Source organism: Ursus maritimus, unplaced genomic scaffold (assembly GCF_017311325.1).
Source record: "Ursus maritimus isolate PB19 unplaced genomic scaffold, ASM1731132v1 scaffold_8, whole genome shotgun sequence".
Taxonomy (NCBI): domain Eukaryota; kingdom Metazoa; phylum Chordata; class Mammalia; order Carnivora; family Ursidae; genus Ursus; species Ursus maritimus.
In genome coordinates this window covers 38602591-38624678 of record NW_024426996.1, presented here as the reverse complement: position 1 = coordinate 38624678, position 22088 = coordinate 38602591, and the positions used below count along the sequence as shown (strand labels likewise).

Below are 22088 nucleotides of genomic sequence, written 5' to 3'. Positions count from 1 at the left end.
TTCTTATTTTAGGTAGGAGGTTGCAGTTAGTGACTTCAGGTCCTTCCCTTTCTCACATATAATCCAGCCGTGTTAAGATTACAGGTCAGATGCTACATGAGTGGCCCATGTAACAGCATTTAAGACTTAATTTTGACTCTTAATACAGTAAACTCTTGTCCTAGATTCATGGTTTAAATTGTCTCCCCAATATCAATTAAGTGAAGTTTATCGGTATGTTCTAAGCTCTTTTATAAAAGGAAAATAGAAGTTACCTTTACAACCGTGTGTTTTTAGGTCTGTCTTCTATCGATCATATAAAGAACAGGAATCTAAAAAAGGATTTGATCAAGAAGAAGTTTTTGAGAAGCCAACTCGTGAAACATGCCAGGGTAAGTGATACATTCAAATTATGGAATTTAGAGTCAACATACCATGGTTTTCCTAATTAATACCTTCTCTGCCTGCCCCCTGTCACATGGGAGTATGTTTTCATGTTATTCTTAGAGCTCATATATAAGAAAATTATGTGTTTGCCAAAAGTCTTTGCACATAGTTGTTGGCTTGTTAAGGTCCTTCCATCCTGGTAGATCCTGCATTAAAGAGGGTATTTAGGAGATCAGAGAGGTCATGTAATTTCATGGGATACACTACAGCCCTTCTTACTTGTACTCTCCCTCAGTTTGTGTGTGTGTTTGCATGGGAACTCCCCCCCCCTCTCCACATTGTAGTGTGACCATAATATTTGTCTAGCCACAATATTTGTATACATTTAACAGATAAATGAGGTAATACCTAGCACTTTTTCTTTCTTCTAAAAAACTCAAACTTATTATCTAGTTACTATTTTCACAGGACACTTAAAAACTGTGTATGCAGTGGGATGGATAGGATGTCCCAGGGAAATGTGTGTATCTGCTACAGTTTTGACTTCTGAGGGTATCGTGTGAAGTAAAATGTGTTTTGTTTTTTAAGTCATCTTTCTGTTATTCCATTTCCTGTGGGTGGTTCTGTGTAGTAGTGAATTGATGTCCAGGGGAGTTAAGATTACGTAAGATGAAATTCAGAATTTCTGTGAGAGGATATGTGTAGAGGGCATATTCTTTTTCTCTCTTTTTTTTTTTTAAGATTGATTTCTTTCAATGAGAGAGAGTGCAGGAGGGAGGGGCAGAAGAAGAGGGAGAGAGAAACCCAAGCAGACTCCCCACAGAGCAGGACTCAGGGCTTGATTTCATGACCCTGAGATCAGAACTGAGCTGAAACCAAGAGTCTGATGCTTAACCGACTGCGCCACCTAGTCCCTCCGAGGGCATATTTTCATGTAAAAAAGAGATCAGAAGATGGCAACACCCTTATCCAAAATCACTCAGCATATAGATAATCTGATTTTCCAGTGCTCAGTCCAGTGATTTTTTAGAATTCAGAATAGTTTGTAGTAAGAGCATCGTGTTATTACTACACATGGTTTATGGTGTTAAAAGATTCCTGTGAACTTCTCTCTGACTTGGGACTGATTTATGTATTTGGTTTTAATCTTTTGGAGGGATTATGTGACTTTTTTTTGTTTTAAGATTTATTTGAGAGAGCGTTTGTGCACACAAGTGGGGGGGGAGGGGCAGAAGGAGAGGGAGAAGCAGACTTGCCCCACTGAGCAGGGAGCCCGACATGGGGCTTGATCCCAGGACCCTGAGATCATGACCTGAGCTGAAGGCGGGTGCTTAACCGACCAAGCCATCCAGATGCCCTGGATTCTGTGACATTTTAAATACTTTATATAGTAGTACCATTTCAGAAAATTCCATGTCTGTTTCTTCATAGGTATGAGGCATGCCATTTATGACAAGCTGGACGATGATGGTTTGATAGCTCCTGGAGTCCGTGTATCAGGAGATGATGTTATTATAGGCAAAACAGTCACCTTGCCTGAAAATGAAGATGAATTGGAGGGCACTAATAGACGCTATACCAAGAGAGATTGTAGCACCTTCCTGAGAACTAGTGAGACGGGCATTGTGGATCAGGTTATGGTAACTCTCAATCAGGAAGGATATAAATTTTGTAAAATAAGGGTGAGTGTAGCTTTTTCATATTGCTGTGTATAAAAAGTAAACAAGTTTGGCTTAAGTTAACTAAACTATTTTTGTATGAATTCAGGTCCGCTCTGTTAGAATTCCACAGATTGGAGATAAGTTTGCTAGTCGACATGGTCAAAAGGGTACTTGTGGTATTCAGTACAGACAAGAGGTAGGTATCTTGAATCTCCCTTACCCCAACCCACAGTTCTGTTTAACATTTTATTGAATCAAAATTCTCTTTAAAGTGCAAAGGTGATTGAGGCTTGACTTTTTAGTGTTGAATAAGAATATGAACAGAGCGTGTTGAACAGAATTGAGGACATAGAAAACTTCGGAGGAGGGGGGATCAGTTCCAGGTTCGTAGTTAAGAGTCGTTTGTCTCCTTTTAAAAATTTCTTTCTAGGATATGCCTTTCACCTGTGAGGGTATCACCCCTGATATCATCATAAATCCCCATGCCATTCCCTCTCGCATGACTATTGGTCACTTGATTGAATGTCTTCAAGGGAAGGTAAGAGATTTTCTTTAAAAATATATGTTCCAAACTGATGTTTCTTCCAAAATGATGATAGGTGATTTCTCTCATATTTGAGTCAGGGTTCTTTGTTGGAAAAAGCTAGTATGATACTTATTTTCTTGCTTTTAAATTGATTATGATTGTGGGTTGTTTTTTTTTTGTCCCAGCAAAAATTTGTGAAATTTGGCTAAGTCAGAATTTTTGTAAAATTTACGACATCCAATCTCTGCATACATTTGTGGTTATCCTTTTGACTGGTTCTTTTCTGTAGATGAGTTAATTCATTGGTGGTTAGTTCAGTGTGAACTTAATAATTATATAGCTATATTATTAGCTGTATTCATACATCTTTCAGCGAAGGCTTTCTATTTTTAAGTATCTTGTTCAGGTAGAATGGCCGTAGCCTAACACATGGGTGACTTGGTTTTATGGCATTAAATTGTCATTTTCTTTGAGCCGTAGGAAATAGTTGGGAGTCTCATTCTTTTTGTGTCTGGTCTCATGGATAGCTTCCTTTTTGAAGGTTTATAATTGAGTTTTAATTTTTGCAGATTAGTTTGTTATAAATAATGTTTCATTTAAGATATTAATAAAATGAAACTTGAAATATTACCGTTCTATAACACAGATTTTTAAGTTCAAAATCTTTCCTATATAGAAAGGCTTTTTTTAAATTGAATGTGTTTTTATTGATAAAGACTTATAAAGGGCAACAGAAGGATTCAGCTTTAAAAACTACTTTTTTTTTTAAAAAGGTGTCAGCTAACAAGGGTGAAATTGGTGATGCCACTCCATTTAATGATGCTGTTAATGTGCAGAAGATTTCTAATCTATTATCTGATTATGGCTACCATCTTAGAGGAAATGAGGTATGTTTGCTCTTAACATTAGTAGGTATGTCTATTCTTTTTTGTATGTGTGTAGTTTCATTTTTAAAAAATATCAGTTCTCTTACTGAAGTATGACACATGCTTTAAATATGTACACAAATCGTAAGTGTATCATAGTTGATGAATTTATTTCACATTTGAACACACCTGTGTGACTGGCACCCCGATCTTGAAAATTACCAGAACCCTTTTAGGCCTGGATGCCCCCTCATGTCTCCTTCCATTTATTACCCCCACCCCATCCCCAAGGTAAACATTCTCTTGATTTTATATTAATTTTATCTGCTTTCAGTTTTCATATAAATGAAATCATATAATCTGTGCACATATTTTTAATATTTTTAAGTCTGTACTTCAAAATCTGTTTCAGGTCCTGTACAATGGGTTCACTGGTCGAAAAATCACATCACAGATTTTTATTGGTCCCACATATTACCAGCGTTTGAAGCATATGGTGGATGATAAGATTCATTCTCGTGCCAGGGGACCGATTCAGATCCTTAATAGACAGCCCATGGAGGGTAGATCTCGGTAAGAGAACTGCATCACCATCATTGTTATTATTAATTAGCCTTTTTTAATGAAAAATGTCAAACACATACAAAAATAGAGATAATGGTATAACAAAACCCCCCATGTGCCCATCACTCCACATCAATAATTACCAATGACCAACTTTACTACATTTATCTCCCCACTCCTATCAACTCCTGATTTAAAGCCTAGACATCAGTTTCTTCTATAAATATATTTCAGCATATGTTTACGAAAAAGAGTGGTTCTCAAATTTCTTGGTTCCAGGGCCCAGAGCTTTTGTTTGAGTTATATCTATTGATGTTAATCATATTAGAAGCTGAAACTAGGACTTAAAATAATAATTTATTAAAAATTAACACTAATAAGGGGGCACCTGGATGGCTTGGTTGGTTGAGCATCTGACTCTTGATTTCAGCTCAGGTCATGGTCTCAGGGTCCTGGGATTGAGCCTTACCTTGGGCTCTGTGCTCAGTGGAGTCTGCTTGAGGATTCTCACTCCCTCTGCCCCTCCCCTTGCTCGTGCGTGCTCTTTCTCTCTCACAAATAAATAAATCTTAAAAAAAAAAAAAAAAAAGCCCATTACACATTAACATAAATAACATTTTTATTAACATATAATGTACTATTTGTTTCAGGAGTACATATCTGTGATTTATCAGTCTTACACAATACACAGTGCTCACCACAACACATACCCTCCCCAGTTTCCATCACACAGCCACCTCATCCCTCCGACCCCTTCCACTCCAGCAACCCTCAGTTTGTTTCCTGAGATTAAGAGTCTCTTATGGTTTGTCTCCCTCTCTGGTTTCATCTCGTTTCATTTTTTCCTCTTTTCCCTTATGATCCTCTGCCTTGTTTCTCAAATTCCACATATCAGTGAGATGATATGATAATTGTCTTTCTCTGATTGACTTATTTGGCTTAGCATAATACCTCTAGTTCCATCCATGTTGTTGCAAATGGTAAGATTTCTTGTGTGTGTGTGTGTGTGTGTGTACACCACATCTTCTTTATTCATTCATCTACTGATGGATGTCTGGGCTCTTTCCACATTTTGACGTGTGTGTGTGTGTGTGTGTGTGTGTGTGTACACACCACATCTTCTTTATCCATTCACCTATTGATGGACGTCTGGGCTCTTTCCACAGTTTGACTATTGTGGACATTGCTGCTATGAACTTTGGGGTGCAAGTACCCATTTGAATCACTACATTTATATCTTTGGGATAAATACCCAGTAGTGCAATTGCTCTGTTGTAGGCTAGCTCTATTTTCAGTTTTTTGAGGAATCTCCATACTGTTTTCCAGAGTGGCTAGACCAGCTTGCATTCCCACCAACAGTGTAGGAAGGTTCCCCTTTTTCCGCATCTTCGCCAACATCTGTTTCCTGACTTATTTAATTTTAGCCATTCTGACTGGTGTGAGGTAGTATCTGATTTTAGTTTTGATTTGTATTTCCCTGATGCCAAGTGATGCTGACAACTTTTTTCATGTGTCTGTTGGCCATTTGTATGTGTTCTTTGGAGAAATGTCTGTTCATGTCTTCTGCCCATTTCTTGATTGGACTATTTGTTCCTTGGGGGTTGAGTTTGATATGTTCTTTAAAGATTTTGGATACTATCCCTTTATCTGATATGTCATTTGCAAATATCTTCTTCCATTCTGTTGGTTGTCTTTTGGTTTTGTTGACTGTTTCCTTTGCTGTGCAAGAGCTCTTTATCTTAATGAAGTCCCAATAGTTCATTTTTGCCCTTGCTTCCCTTGCCCTTGGCAAGTGTCCAGGAAAAAGTTGTGGTGGCTGAAGTTGAAGAGGTTGCTGCCTGTGTTTTTCTTAGTATTTTGATGGATTCCTGTCTCACATTTAGGTCTTTCATCCATTTTGTGTCTATTTTTGTGTATGGTGTAAGGAAATGGCCCAGTTTCATTCTTCTGCATGTGGCTCTCCAATTTTCCCTACACCATTTGTTGAAGAGACTGTCTTTTTTCCATTGGATATTCTTCCTTGGTCTGTCCAAGATTAGTTGACCATAGAGTTGAGAGTCCATTCCTGAGTTCTCTGTTCTGTTCCATTGATCTGTATGCCTGTTTTTGTGCCAGTACCCTACTGTTTTGATGATTACAGCTTTGTAATAGAGCTTGAAGTCCGGAATTGTGATGCCACCAGCTTTGGTTGTTTTTTTTTTTTTTTTCAACTTTACTTTGGCTGTTTGGGGTCTTTTCTGGTCCCATACAAATTTTAGGATTATTTGTTCCGTTTCTGTGAAAAAAGTTGATGGTATTTTGATAGGGATTGCATTGAATGTGTAGATTGCTCTAGGTAGCGTAGGCATTTTAACAATATTTGTTCTTCTAATCCATGAGCATGGAATGTTTTTCCATTTCTTTGTGTCTTCCTCAATTTCTTTCATGAGTATTCTATAGCTTTTTGAGTACAGATCCTTTGCCTCCTCGGTTAGATTTATTCCTAGGTATCTTATGGTTTTTGGTGCAATTGTAGATGGGATCGACACCTTAATTTCTCTTTCTTCTGTTTTGTTGTTGTGTATAGAAATGCAACTGACTTCTGTGTATTGATTTTATATCCTGCCACTTTACTAAATTCCTGTATGAGTTCTAACAGTTTTGGGGTGGAGTCTTTTGGGTTTTCCACATGGAGTATCACGTTATCTGCAAAGAGTGAGAGTTTGACTTCTTCGCCGATTCGGATGCCTTTTATTTCTTTTTGTTGTCTGATTGCTGAGGCTAGGACTTCTAGTACTATGTTGAATGGTGGTGGTGATAGTGGACATTCCTGCCGTGTTCCTGACCTTGGGGGAAAGCTGTCAGTTTTTCCGCATTGAAAATGATATTCGCTGTGGGTTTTCATAGATGGCTTTTATGATGTTGAGGTATGTACCCTCTATCACTACACTGTGAAGAGTTTTAATCAAGAAAGGATGCTGTACTTTGTCAGAATCTTTTTCTGTATCTACTGAGAGGATCATATGGTTCTTGCCCTCTTATTAATGTAGTGTATCGCATTGATGGATTTGCGGATGTTGACCCAACCTTGCAGCCCAGGAATAAATCCCACTTGTTTGTGGTGAATAATCCTTTTAATGTACTATTGGATCCTGTTGGCTAGTATTTTGTTGAGAATTTTTGCATCCATGTTTATCAGGGATATTGGTCTATAATTCTCCTTTTTGTTAGGGTCTTTGTCTGGTTTGGGGATCAAGGTAATACTGGCCTCATAAAATGAATTTGGAAGTTTTCCTTCCATTTCTGTTTTTTGGAACAGTTTCAGAAGAATTGGTCTTTTTTTATTTAATTTTTTTTATTTTTTTAAAGATTTTATTTATTTATTTGACAGAGGTAGAGACAGCCAGCGAGAGAGGGAACACAAGCAGGGGGAGTGGGAGAGGAAGAAGCAGGCTCATAGCGGAAGAGCCTGATGTGGGGCTCGATCCCATAACGCCGGGATCACGCCCTGAGCCCAAGGCAGACGCTCAACCACTGTGCCACCCAGGTGCCCCTAGAAGAATTGGTCTTAATTATTCTTTAGTTTGGTAGAATTCCCCTGGGAAGCCATCCGGCCCTGGACTCCTGTTTGTTGGGAGCTTTTTGATTACTGCTTCAGTTTCCTTGCGGTTAGGGGTCTGTTCAGGTTTTCTATTTCTTCCTGGTTCAGTTTTGGTAGTTTATATGTCTCTAGGAATGCAGCCATTTCTTCCAGATTGTCTAATTTGTTGGCATATAGTTGCTCATGATACGTTCTTATAATTGTTTGTATTTCTTTGTTGTTGACTGTGATCTCTCCTCTTCATGATTTTATTTATTTGGGTCCTTTTTCTTTTTTTTTTTGATAGGTCTGGCCAGGGGTTTATCAATCTTATTAATTCTTTCAAAGAACCAGCTCCTAGTTTTGTTGATCTATTCTGTTCTTTCAAATTCATTGATTTCTGCTGTGATCTTTATTATTTCTCTTCTTATGCTTGGTTTAGGCTTTTACTGTTTTTTTTCCAGATTCTCTAGGTGTAGGGTTAGGTTGTGTATTTGAGATATTTCTTTTTCCCAAGAATGGCTTGTATTGCTAGATATTTCCCTCTTAGGACTGCCTTTGCTGCCTCCCAAAGGTTTTGAATGGTTGTGTTTTCATTTTCATTTGTTTCCATGAATTTTTTAAATTCTTTAATTTCCTGGGTGACTCATTCATTCTTTAGTAAGATGCTCTTTAGCCTCCATGTATTTGAGTTCTTTCCAACTTTCCTCTTGTGATTGAGTTCGAGTTTCAAAGCATTGTGATCTGAAAATATGGAGGGAATGATCCCAGTCTCTTTGTACCAGTTGAGACCTGATTTGTGACCCAGAATGTGGTCTGTTCTGGAGAATGTTCCATGTGCACTCAAGAAAAATGATTATTCTGTTGCTTTGGGGTGGAATGCTCTGAATATATCTGTGAAGTCCATCTGGTCAGTGTGTCATTCAAAGCCCTTGTTTCCTTGTTGATCTTCTGCTGAGATGGTCTGTCCCCTGCTATGAGTGGGGTGTTGAAGTCCCCTACTATTATTGTATTATTATCTGTTTCTTTAATTTGGTTATTAATTGGTTGATATAATTCGCTGGTCCCATGTTAGGGGCATAAATATTTATAATTGTTAGATCTTCTTGTTGGGTAGACCCTTTAAGTATGATATAGTGTCCCTTTTCATCTCTTACTACAGTCTTTGGTTTAAAATCTAATTTATCTGATAGGAGGATTGCTACCCAGCTTTCTTTTGAGGTCCGTTAGCATGATAAATAGTTTTCCACCCCCTCACTTTAAATCTAGAGGTGTCATTGTGTCTAAAATGAGTCTCTTAGAGACAGCATATTGATGGGTCTTGCTTTTTTATCCAATCTGATATCCTCTGTCTTTTGATTGTGGCATATGTAGCCCATTTACACTCAAGGTAACTATGGAAAGGTATGAATTTAGTGCTGTTTTATTGTTTGTGAGGTGACTGTTACTGTATATTGTCTCTGTTCCTTTTTTGTCTATGTTACTTTTAGGCTCTCTCTTTGCTTAGAGGACCCCTTTCAATATTTTTTGTAGGACTGGTTTGGTGATTGCAAATTCTTTTAGTTTCTGTTTGTCCTGGGAGCTTTTTATCTCTCGTCCTATTGTCAATGACAGCCTACCTGGATAAAGTATACTTGGCTGCATATTTTTTTCATTTAGTGCCCTGAATATATCATGCCAGTCCTTTCTGGCCTCCCAGGTGTCCGTGGATAGGTCTGCTGCCAATCTAATGTTTCTGCCGTTTTAGGTTACAGACCTCTTGTCCCGAGCTGCTTTCAGTATTTTCTCTTTGTCTTGAGATTTGTGAATTTTACTATTAGATGTCAGGGTGTTGAGCTATTTTTATTGATTTTGAGGGGGGTTCTCTGAACCTCTGAACCAAAACAGGATTTTGATGCCTGTTTCTTACCCCAAATTAGGGAAGTTCTCCATTATAATTTGCTCCATTATACCTTCTCCCCCCCCTCTCTCCTTCGGGGATCCCAATTATTCTAATATTGTTTTGCTTTATGGTATCACTTATCTCTCAGATTCTCCCCTCGTGATCCAGTAGTTGTTTATCTCTCTTTTTCTCAGCTTCTTTATTCTCCATCATTTGGTCTTCTGTGTCACTAATTCTCACTTTTGCCTCATTTATCCTAGCAGTTAGAGCCTCCATTTTTGATTGCACCTCATTAATAGCCTTTTTTATTTCTACTTGGTTAGATTTTATTTCTCCAGAAAGGGATTCTCTGATGTCTTCTATGCTTTTTTCAAGCCCAGCTAGTATTTTTATAATCATTATTCTGAACTCTAGTTCCGACATCTTACTAATGTCCATATTGATTAGGTCCCTGGCAGTTGGTACTGCCTCTTGTATTTTTTGAGGTGAGTTTTTCCGTTTTGTCATTTTGTTGAGAGAAAAATAGATGAGCCAGAGAACAAAATGCTAAAAGGGTAACAACGACCCAGAGAAATATACACTAAACAAATAAGAAGAGACCCAAAACTGGGGAGGAAAAGAAAAAAGAAAAAAATATGATCAGGCTCGTGAATAGAACAGAGCCATACACTAGATTTTGGGTATATTTTGGTCCGTTAGAAGAAACTGCATCCCAAAATTTTATTTTATTTTTTATTTTTTAAAATTTTTTAATATTTTTAAATTATGCATCCCAAAATTTTAAAGAAAAATTTATATATATACAAAAAATAAGGTTAAATCCAATGAAGGGACAGAATATGATTGTAAAAATGAAAAATTTTAAAGGAATTGAGAAGGTGGTTGAAAAAGGAAATAAGAATAATGCAAAAAAAAAAAAAAGAAAATGTAAAAAATTAAAGTTGAAAGACTAAAGAATCATGGAGAAAAAAAGCCATGAGTTCTGTGTGCTGTAATCCCGTAGCTCTGGGAGTTCTGCAGTTCTCATTGATCTGTAAACTTGGTCTGGGCTTGCACCACCCTTGCCAGCGACCAGCTAAGTCATTTCGGATTTGCTTTCTGTAGCTTTCTGCACTGCTTTAGAGGGTAAGAATGAAAATGGCGGCCTCCTAATTTCTGGGCCCGGAGGAGCCAAGAGCTGTTGGTGGGGGAGCTCAGTGTGCCCTCAGAGAAAAGCAGGCAAGGGCGTTGCAGGTACTTGGAGGAACTCATAGTCTTTCTGATCCCTGATTCCTGAGACCACACTGTCCCAGGAGGGTTCCACCCCATGCCTTGTTGCCTGAGCAACGTCCTTTCACCAGAGCAGACTTTTAAAAGTTCTGATTTTGTGCTCTGCTGCTCTGTCACTTGCTGGTAGCCGGCTGACGGAGGCTCCCTCCCTCTGTGGTCTACCTTCCCATGTATCGCCTCAGATTTACTTGTCTGCATCTCCCACTTTGTAGAAAGTGGTTACTTTTCTGTTCATAGAGTTGCTGCTATTCTTTTCTTCGTCCTCCAGTTGAATTTGTAGGTGTTCAGAATGGTTTGATAGCTATCTAGCTGAATACCTGGGCCCAGATGAAATTTAGGTCTCCCATTCCTCTGCCATCTTGGACTCCCACCCATAAATAACATTTTTAATGGAAAATATATTTACCAAATAAATTTAGTGACGAGTGACATTGGTTTACCTTTTTGCAAATCTTTTTGTTTTTAATTTAAATTCAGTTATCCAACATACAGTACATCATTAATTTCAGATGTAGAGGAGTTCAGTAATTCATCAGTTGCATATAACACCCAGTGCTCATCATATCACTTGCCCTCCTTAATGCCCTTAAAAGGCAGACTCCCCGCTGACCAGGGAGCCCAATGTGGGACTCAATCCCAGGACCCCGAGGTCATGACCTGAGCCAAAGGCAGACACTTAACCAGCTGAGCCACCCAGGTGCCCCTGCAAATCTTTTTAATAAGCTAGTTTACTAGAAGACAGCAGGATTCTTGTATCTGCTTCTGCATTCATTCCATTGCAGTATTTTTTATATGTAAGTATGTGAGGAAAATCCTACCTCACATAGATATGTGGCTGGAAAAGGGAGGAATATTTTAATCTTTTTAGGTGACTGTGGATATTATTTTCTGATGCTATGCCAAAACAAGTCATAGTTTCTTAAAGGTTAGCTGTGATGTAGAATCTGAAACCATCTCAGTGAATCATTTGTATTTGTCAGCACCCCCTACACATTGTTCAGGGGTCACGTGTAACCTTGATACTATTAAGTATCCAATGTTCAAATTTTTCTGATTAGATTTTTTTTTTTTTCTTAAGATTTTATTTGACAGAGAGGGAACACAAGCAGGGGGAGTGGGAGAGGAAGAGGCAGGCTCCCAGCAGAGCAGGGAGCCCAGTGCGGGGCTCGATCCCAGGACCCTGGGATCATGACCTGAGCCAAAGGCAGATGCTTAAGGACTGAGCCACCCAGGCGCCCCTGATTGGATAATTTTTAAATAGGTTTGTTGATTTCAGTCAGGATACAAATACATCCGTGCTTTGCATTTGAAGGGTTTTTGTTTGTTTGTTTTTTTATCTATGGGTTGCCCTCCAACTTTTTTTTCCTTGCAGTTTATTTGTTGAAGAAACTGGATTGTTTGCCCTGGAGGGTTTTTCACATTCTGGATTTTGCTGATTGCATTCCTGGGCTGTACATTCCTATTTTTCTTGTAAACAGCTAATTAGATCTTGAGCTTTGATGAAGTGGAAGGCTTGCAGTAATACTTATAGGCAGTGTTGTATATTTCCAGTATCTGGTTGTGTCTTACAATTTTAGCAGCCATGTGTGATCATTACTTGAAGCCCTTAATTAAATAGGGACTGCAAATTGATGAGATTCTAATTTTATCATTTCTTCACTTGATAGCTGGAATACTTCTGTAGAGAGAAACTTTGTTTCCTCAACTGGTTACCTTGTAACATAGTTCATATAGTCAGGATAAATGCTTGATTGTTTCTATTTACCAGTTTTCAAAATAATGAGGTAATTGTATATCATCCTCCAAAGTTGACCAACAATTTGTTTTTTGGTAATATCATTAGAAAATCATTGGTTTTATGTATTTTGTATATTAAGACTGGTAAGCCATGAGCATCCACTTTTTGGCCATTTGAACAGTGCATTTCATTTCACTGCCGTTCTCAGGAAACGTTATCATTCACCATTACTTTTGCCAGTGTACATTTATCATTTCAGGCTTGATTGCCTGGGAGACTCATTCATGAAGAAGCTGCTTTATAAGTACAAAATAATCTGTTCTTTGTTCCTTAACAGTGATGGTGGCCTGCGTTTTGGAGAAATGGAACGGGACTGTCAAATTGCCCATGGAGCAGCCCAGTTTTTAAGGGAAAGATTGTTTGAGGCATCAGATCCATATCAGGTTCATGTCTGCAATCTTTGTGGAATAATGGCGATTGCTAACACAAGGACCCATACGTATGAATGCCGGGGCTGCCGCAATAAAACCCAGGTGTGTAGACCTTACTGGCAGTTGATACTTATTTAGGATAGAACCATGTTGGTCTCAACATGGTTCATTGTGGTGGAACAGATTCACATTTTCACAGTTTTAATACTTACATAAGATTCCTAGTTTTAAATGAGGGGAAAAATCAAATTTTTCTAAAAACCAGTTTTAGTGGATAATTTCTCTAAGCTGGCCATCTTTTGGAAATAAGGGTATGTACAAGGAGTTTTAAACATTTTATTTTTTAATAATTTTTTATTACGTTAGTCACCATACAGTACATTCCTAGTTTTTGATGTAAAGTTCCATGATTCATTACTTGCGTATAACACCCAGTGCAATATGTGCCCTCCTTAATACCCATCACCGGCCTGTCCCATTCCCCCACCCCTCTCCCCTCTGAAGCCCTCAGTTTGTTTCCCAGAGGAGTCCTAAACATTTTAAATTAAGGAGTTTAAAAGAAATCTTTTGGGAAGGGTGAATATAAATTAATTATGATGTCTGGCAGGAAGGCTGAAATACCAAAGCCTCTCAGGAGAAGGAACCACCACAAGCCCAGGTAGCAGGATGAGGGTTCCCAGCCCTTATTTATCATCTACAGTACCAAGACCTTATACCTTTTTCTGGGGTAGCGAAGTGGGGTTCTCTTCAAATACAGTTTTGCTAATTACCTTTTTCTTCTCTTCTCCCCCCAGATTTCTTTGGTGCGAATGCCTTATGCGTGCAAACTGCTGTTTCAGGAACTGATGTCTATGAGTATTGCACCTCGAATGATGAGTGTTTAGCTCTTTTAAGAAAGTCTCAAGATACTTGTAAATATTTGTTTCTTCAAGGTTTTTTAAAAAACAACGTGTACTGCATTGAGAGAGAAAGCATTTTATTGATTTTAATTGCATGCTTTTCTTCTGTAAATAGACAATAAATTTTTGTAGATAGTCTTGATGTGTTACCTTTATTTGGGATTTCCTCTATGAAACCAGTGAATATAACTAAGCATTAGTGGATTGGAGGAAAAGAAACTTGGTTATTAGGCAAGAGCAGGGCTGTAGTTATTCATCCAGGACTTTCAGTGACGCAGACAGATATATTCTGCAGGTTTACAGGTCAGCACCTTCACCTAGTGAAAAAAAAAAAAATATGTATGTGGTTGACTTCCTGATTTTCAGGTATCTTTTAGTGTTTCCAAATAAACAAAGATGTTAAAATGTGTACAAATGACAGGATGGACTGCTCTTGAACGTGAGCTATGGGATTTTGTTGTACTGGGCTATGCATAAGACCTGGACCTTGTTACGGAAGTGGAAGAGCTCATTTCACAAGCAAGTTGAAATGAAGAGGCTAAGGAACCTTCCCGTCACCAAGCTTTCACTCAGCATTCCAAGTGCAGGATAATTAAGGGCGGAGCTGAGACACAGACATGACCACGCTGAGCTCCTGCTGTTTCGTCACCTGGCTTTACAGAGCCTGGCTGAGGAGAGTCTGACCAAGCCGTGTTTACTCGACTTGGCCATACTGCAGCTGAGCGATTTGCACCGGGGGATGGGTCGGCAGATGCTGAGAGTAAATTTTGTTATTTTTGGTTTGCGAGAAGCCAGTTCAGACATTAGTCTAAGAGAAGTATATAAATGTAAAGTAGTGAAGTATATAAACGTAAAATAGCATTATTCTAACGCTGCCAGGAGAGATGCTTGAGAGGAAGCTTTTTGATGGTGAAACAGAAGAGAGTTGGGTCCTTGCCAGTATACTCTCCCTTCTGGCTTTTTCTTATAAAAGCTCAAAGTGAAGGACCAAAATTGCTCACAATCCTTTACTTTAAAATGGAAATTTTACATAGTAGTTGCAACACCAAGGAAGACTGCCATGCGGATAGAGAGTTATGGGAAATATAAGCCATTCCGTTCCAGTTTGAGATGTGAGATAAGGTGAAAGCGTTGAAGTCCTAACAGGAGCATTCCGTCAACCATCCAGGTGTTCTTTTAGAGCCCTGTGCTCTCCATTTTGATGGCATGCCTTTGTGGATAACAGTTTCAGTAAGAGTTATGTGTGATACTTTCATCCTTGGTTCTTTCTTCAACAAAAGCACTAGTCCTTAAATGGTTCTGAGATTTATTACTTACCTTTTTTCACTGGTATTTCATGTAAGGCATCAAACACTGTAATTTTTGCTGATGCTGAAGCCTGTCCTTGGGAATTGGATGCATGGCACTCATATTCTCCAGCATCTTCCTTACTGAGAGGAGATACCTGTGAAAGAAAAAGGATGTTTAGCTCCTCTGTGGCAGTCCTCACTTTTCCCCGTGGCTTCAGTTAGGTCATGATTTCTTAGGCTGAATAGGGGATTCAGAGCACAGTGCAAGTGCTGTGCTGCCAGGCAGACTGCTGCCCCGTGGGTGCTGCCAGGAGTCACACCCCGAGGACACAGCATGGCTCGCCTTTGATCAGGTGCACATACCATTTTGAGTAAGACCTTGATAGGGTGTAAGTACAATTTAGGAGGATCAAAGGTCAAGTAAAAATAATTAATGCTTGGCCCATTTAGTTCCCTGTAAGGATTTTGCTTTTTTTTTTTTTTTTTGAAGTAAGCTCTAGGCCCAATATGGGGCTTGAGCTCACGACTCTGAGATCAAGAGTCACATGCTCTACCAACTGCCAGCCAGGCGCCCCTGCTTTGAATTTTTTTATTTTTCTTAAAGATTTTATTTATTTGACAGCACAAGCAGGGGGAGCCACAGGCAGAAGGAGAGCTAGAAACAGGCTCCCTCTGAGCAAGGAGCCCGACGTGGGACTCGATCCCAGGACTCTGGGATCATGACCTGAGCTGAAGGCAGATGCTTCACTATCTGAGCCACCCAGGCGCCCCCTGCTTTGAATTCGTAAAAGAAAAAGTTATCATTTATTTGGTGGTTGTTTCCAAAACATTCAACCAATCTTAGCTCTTTTTTAAGTTCCCTCCAAAAGAGGAGTAGCATTTTCCTGGTAGGCCTGTTCCGAAGAGGTGCGTCTGGCAGGGCGCATACGTCCAACCTTTGCCAGGTTTGATCCTAGGAACGAAAGCCTTGCCAACTGTCGGTACTCACCAGCACCCAGCCGGTGACTTCATGCTTTTCTGGGCCACCCCGGGTCTGAATAGCCAGGTTGTCCCGGTCACCAGGCAACAGTTCTGTCCTTTGAACTCCATAGTTACCCCTTTTTACCTATAAAAAAAAAAGGAAACAGTCTTGAGTTTTCTGCACTAAATTATCAGCTTGGAAGTAGCCACATTCTTAGAACTGTACAGGGCATATGTCACACTTTCTAACTAGATTAAACCCAGCAATTTCTATATTACTCTTTCCTGAATAATTACAGATTTTTTAAAATTTCTTCCTGTCAGTTTCCCTCTATATATTTTAAACTAATGTATTTTTCTGCACACGTGGGGAATACACACCATCATACCTTACTGCCACTGACTACCATCATTCACTTGCGCCCTTGTAAATCTGCTTTTCTTAGCTGAGCTTTCTCTGGCTTGCCATGCCGTGTTTGACAAACTGTGTCACCAAGTGCTAGGTTTAATTGTTGGGACTTTGTGTAGGAGCCCAAGTCCTGCAACCACCTCTATAATGGAAAACAGGTTGAGTCCAAAACCAATACCATTCCTTTTGTTCTGAGGGCTAAGGGTTCATTCTAATGATTTACTGAAGACCTGAGAACAAAAACGCCAGTCAAATACACACTTTCACCATTATCTTAATGGCAAAAGCTGCTTGCTGCCCACCCCTGTGTGTCATGATGAGATCAGAGATAGGTTAAGAAGACATTCAGTTTCCTTGGTTTGAGGGTAGTAGAGAACTTTGTCTTAATTTTCCCCCTCATGAACTGTGTGCATAATAAAAACTCTGGAAAATACACATAAAAATATATGGAAAAATAAAATTTGCTTGTAACCCTTCTGTACATATACATTTAGCACAAATTTCTAGAAGTGGAATTGCTGAGTCAGAGTACACATGTTTTAAGGAGTGTGATAAGGATGGGTTTAAAAAAGATCAAAGGGATACACGAAGCAGTGTTTGTTTATTCCATCCCAGGCCGCCTTTAAGAGCTAGGCTGCTGTTTACTGATACTACTTCTAATTAGAAAAAAGGATTTGCAATCTCACAGGTAGTTTTCATTTTAATTATTAAGCAAATGCTGAGTCCCAGAATATGGATACTCTACATGTGTGTTGCTTCTCAACAATATATTAAAATATGAGCTCTGTTAAATATACTCACTTTCCAGTCAAATACTTGAACTGTGTCTCTGTACATTGTGGATCAGGTCAACTGGCACAGAACACTCCTTTGACCCCAGGCTGTTAAGCTTCTTGTCTCAACTTCAAACCTACTCTTTATTTTTTCTGTGGTGTGACACCTGGGCTGGGCTCTGAAAACCACGAGGGACCTAGGCTAACTCCTACTCTATAAAAACCCCTAGCATTATTGATTTGAAAGGCCTGGATTTTACTTGCTTGCTTTTTTCCCGTGATATTGGCCCCTACTGCAACTATTAGAGAAAATTAGGTATCAGTGTTTTTCGCACAGAAGTGCTATCAAGACAAAACAGATAAACTCGGTAGGCATCTTTTTTCCCCAGTAGCTGGCAAAAACAGTTCATGCTACTGCAGATTTTGAAATATTTGAAAATGTTATAACAATGGTTTAAGTATTGATTCAGTGGCCAAAGTAACATATCTCTGGTCTTCAGTGAATTTCAGAATTCTCTAAGAGCTTTGTATGTGACCAGAGCAGAAAAACACTGCTGCATGGCATACTGAATCTCAGCAACTGAGCTGTTGGTCCTCAGATTATGTCGCTCTTGGTAAGGAGTGTTCTGTGCCGGTTAATCTGATCCCCTATGTACAGAGAAACTGTGCTCATCAAGCATTTGATTGGAAAGTGAATATTTATATTTAACAGAGTTCATCTTTTAATATATTGTAAAAAGCTACACACCACATAGAAAACATGTAAAATGTCAAGAATTATTACATGGTAAATTTTTATTTAAAAAAGGTGGCTTCTAAGACAATTTGACAGATGTGCAATGGTCTGGAAGTGCTTCAGAGTTTGAACTTTAGAAATCTAGGTAGAAGAAACTGCCTAGCAGTCACTGCTCACCATGAAGGGTCAATTAGGGGGAGAATCAGGGGGAGACCCAGGAAGTCATCTCAGCTCTCTCTGTATTTTAGCTGCAACAACATCTTCCTGAATCCTGCTACTGCAGATAAGCAATTAATGAAAAGTGCCAATGGTTACAGAAGCAGGATGAAATAGTCTGATTCTTACAGGTTAATACATTTCAGGGATTCACTGAATTTCAGGGAACCATTAAAGGACATTCATGCAGTATAGAACCTACTTGCTGTGCCTTTTTGGTGAAGTTTCAGAAGAGGTTTATGATAAAATAAATGTCTGTTGAAACTTTCAAATCCCCAGCCATTGTAACCCATTAAAGACAAAATGATTGTCTAGGGAAAAAATCGTAATATGTGAGAAAGGGTCAATCTCTCTCATGTACAAAAAGCCACGAACTAATAATTAGAAACAACCCAACAGAAAAATGGGTAAAGGATATTTGAACAGGCAATTCATAAAATACACACAAATATGAAAATATTCTCTTCAAAATATATAAAGAACTTATACAACTCAACACCCAAAAAAACAAGTAATCCAATTAAAAATGAGCAGAAGACATGAACAGATATTTCTGTAAAGAAGACATACGGATGGCCAACAAACGCATGAAAGATGCTGAACACCACTCATCAGGGAAAACGAATCAAAACTACAATAGATGTCACCGGACACGTGTCAGAATGCCTAAAGTCAAACCCACAAGAAACAAGTGTCAGCAAGGATGTGGAGTAAATGGAACCCTCATGTGCTGCCGGTGGGAATGCAGACTGGTGCGGCCACTGTGGAAAGCAGTACGGAGGCTCCTCAAAAAGTTAAAAATGAACTACCCTATGATCCAGTAATTGCACTACTGGGTATTTACCCCAAAATACAGAAACACTAATTCAAGGGGATGCATGCACCCCATCTTAATTGCAGCATATTTACAATAGTCAAATTATAGAAGCAGCCCAAGTGTGCATTGATAGATGGATAAAGATGTGTGTGTGTATACACACACACACACAACACACACACACACACACTGGAATATTATTCAGCCATAAAAAGAATGAAATCTTGCCATTTGCAACGACGTGGATGGTATTATGTTAAGTGAAAGAAGTCAGAGAAAGACAAATACCATATGATTTCACTTATATGTGGAATTTAAGAAAACAAAGGAACAAAGGGGGAAAAAAAGACCATTGAAACAGACTTTTTTTTTAAAGTAGGTTCCATGCCCAGCATGGAGCCCAACACAGGGCTTGAACTCAAGACTGTGAGATCAAGACCTGAGCTGCAATCAAGAGTCAGATGCTTAACCAACTGCACCACCCAGGCGCCCCTACAGACCCTTAACTACAAAGAACAACCTGATGGTTACCAGAGGGGAGGTGGCTGGGGGAGGATGGGTAAAACAGCAGTAGGGATTAAGGAATGTACTTGTGATGAGCACGGGTGATGTATGGAATTGACCTGAAACTAGTAAACACTGTATGTTAACTATACTGGAATAAAAATAAAATTAGGGGTGCCTGGGTGGCTCAGTTGGTTAAGTGTCTGCCTTTGGCTCAGGTCATGATCTCAGGATCCTGGGATTGAGCCCGGCTTGGGCTCCCTGCTCAACAGAGTCTACTTCTCCCTCTCCTTCCGCACCCCCAACCCCTGCTCGCACTTTCTCTCTCAAATAAATAAAATCTTTTAAGAAATTAAAATTTAAAAAAACAAGATTGCTGATCCACAAAGAAATTTCAATGCTATGGTGTGAAAAAAGATATTCTCGATGTAGTCAAGGAAATTAAAGCAATAATGAATGGATATTTTTGCCCATCATTAACAAAAATTAAAAAGTTAGGCAATATTCAGTGCTGGTGAGGATGCAGGAAATGGCACCCATATACTACTGGGGAGAGTGTGAACTGCTACAATCTATTTAGAAAGTAATCTGAGAATGTCTTAAAACTAGCATGAAACAAATCTTTTGACCTACCTAGTCATGTATCTTTTGGGGGAAACTCCTCTACGGGAAAAAAATAAAAGCACTTGCATATAGGGATATGTATATACTCGTATATTATTTAAGGTGGTCAAAAACTGGAAACAGAAACAATACAGGGATGGTTTAATAATTATGGTACACCCATACTGGAATATCATGTAGTTACTGAGAAGCAGACCTGGAGGGATGCCCTTGAAGTATTTATCGAGAAAAGCAAATTTCACGGTAATATGCTCACTCTATTCCTACCTCGCCGCACATACTGGCGATATGTGTTGGTGCATGGGCACAAGTAAGGGTATAGAAAGATAAAAACCAGGGCAGTCCACACTGGTTATTTCGGGGAGTGGAAGAAGGTGGGAGATTCTGAACTCTTTGTAATTACATCTTTGGAGAGTTTCTCCTAATATTATCATTATCACTTATTATTACTAAATTTAAAAAATTCTTAGAGGTCATGAAAGCCCAAATCTGCAGAAATGTTCAGGCAGGGGGCACCTGGGTGGCTCAGTGGTTTAGGGTCTGCCTTCGGCTAAGGTCATGATCCCAGGGTTCTGGGATCGAGCCCCCATCAGGCTCCCTGCTCTGCGGGAAGCCTGCTTCTCCCTCTCCTACTCCCCCGGCTGGTGTTCCCTCTCTCGCTGTCTCTCTGTCAAATAAATAAATAAAATCTTTAAAAAAAAAAAATTGTTCGGGCAGGAAAAGAATAGGGAGCCTCAGTCTCAGAAACTCCAAGGGTTTGGATGGAATTCTCGGTGTTTTATCTTCTCTGTGAACATCATCTCTGACTTACCTGGGGGCTAAGGCTATTCAGCCTAAAATACGGCTATTTCAGTTCGTTTCCCCATTTGAAAATATTGCTCCTGGAATCTTTATAGGCGAGGGTTTGCTGGGAAAGTACTGGGACTTGTTAACATCCCATGGTAATTACAGGTCAGAAAGTACAGACTACGCACCAACTGTGGAAGCCACTGTAGCCTTCAGTGGCTCAGAGAGAAGGCTCGTTCCCTAAACGTGCTCCGCTGTTGCTAAGAATTCTTAAGAAAGACCTGCAACCTTTGAACTTCAGCTTAACAATTGAGATTCCAATATTCATTTATAATCAAAAAGTATTCTTAACTGTTTGGTTACAGGGACAGTGGGGAGAAAACAAACGGCCTATTTAATTATTCAGGTCGGTGACACGGCCTATAGCAAGAAATATGTTTGGCATTGGGATCTGGTATATACAAAAGAAGAGTGTGACATGACACCCTTACTAAATGTGATCGATGCCTTAAGATATTTTTTCTGTTCTACTTTTTATTTTTAAAGAAAACGCTGGCTGTGATCCCTACATTGAATTGAGGATTTGCTGGCAGGTCACAGGCTGCCTAAAATAACATTGCTTTAGGTCATGCATGTGGCATATTACATTACAAAGGTAGACAAAATTCAGCAGAGCCTGGCAGCCAGGTTCTGCTAGTTTCTGGCAAGTCCTGCCTGCACCCCTCCCTCCTGCCACAAATCCTTGGGGAAGCCCATGGCTCTGCCCCATAGAATCCCAAAAGCTTCAAGGGAAAGATCCCCAAGGCAGATTGTTCCCCTGGTGTGTATGTAGGTTAGCTAGGGGTGGGGCAGAGCAAGGACGGAGGAAATGATCCTCTGCTGGACTGGTCAATACGGTCACACGCTCCGGACGCTTGGGTCACGCTGGCTCCTCACTGCATCATCCCTAGAGAACTGCAACAGAGCTTTTTATGGATATTCTCTGGAAAAGTTGTTCCTCCACTCCACCCTCCGAACAAACCAGGAGCCTCCGCATAGGCAATGGGGAGGAGCAGCAGCTTTTGCCCGAAGGCGCACACCCATGGCTGCATTTCTGCTTGGACTGCTTGCTCCTCGCTCCCCTTTCAAAAACTAATTTACTGAGGTGAAATTTCACTGTCCCTTTTTTTTTTTTTTTTAAGATTTTATTTATTTATTTGACAGAGAGAGAGCT

General features: G+C 39.5%; 2 protein-coding genes across 2 annotated transcripts in view; one reads left to right on the top strand and one right to left on the bottom strand.

Annotated features, from left to right (window-relative positions):
• Positions 1-13899, top strand: part of POLR2B (RNA polymerase II subunit B) — a 55014-nt gene extending 41115 nt beyond the window's left edge. The window contains exons 18-25 of the mRNA XM_040624952.1: positions 277-371; positions 1798-2048; positions 2134-2223; positions 2458-2565; positions 3327-3440; positions 3832-3992; positions 12769-12964; positions 13657-13899. Of these exons, the coding sequence (XP_040480886.1) occupies positions 277-371; positions 1798-2048; positions 2134-2223; positions 2458-2565; positions 3327-3440; positions 3832-3992; positions 12769-12964; positions 13657-13746 (1105 nt within the window). The 3' untranslated portion in view covers positions 13747-13899. The remainder of the gene's footprint in view (positions 1-276; positions 372-1797; positions 2049-2133; positions 2224-2457; positions 2566-3326; positions 3441-3831; positions 3993-12768; positions 12965-13656) is intronic.
• Positions 13822-22088, bottom strand: part of IGFBP7 (insulin like growth factor binding protein 7) — a 69525-nt gene continuing 61258 nt past the window's right edge. Inside the window, exons 3-5 of the mRNA XM_008701534.2 lie at positions 16039-16155; positions 15079-15205; positions 13822-14078 (exon numbers count right to left, since the gene is read on the bottom strand). Of these exons, the coding sequence (XP_008699756.2) occupies positions 14059-14078; positions 15079-15205; positions 16039-16155 (264 nt within the window). The 3' untranslated portion in view covers positions 13822-14058. The remainder of the gene's footprint in view (positions 14079-15078; positions 15206-16038; positions 16156-22088) is intronic.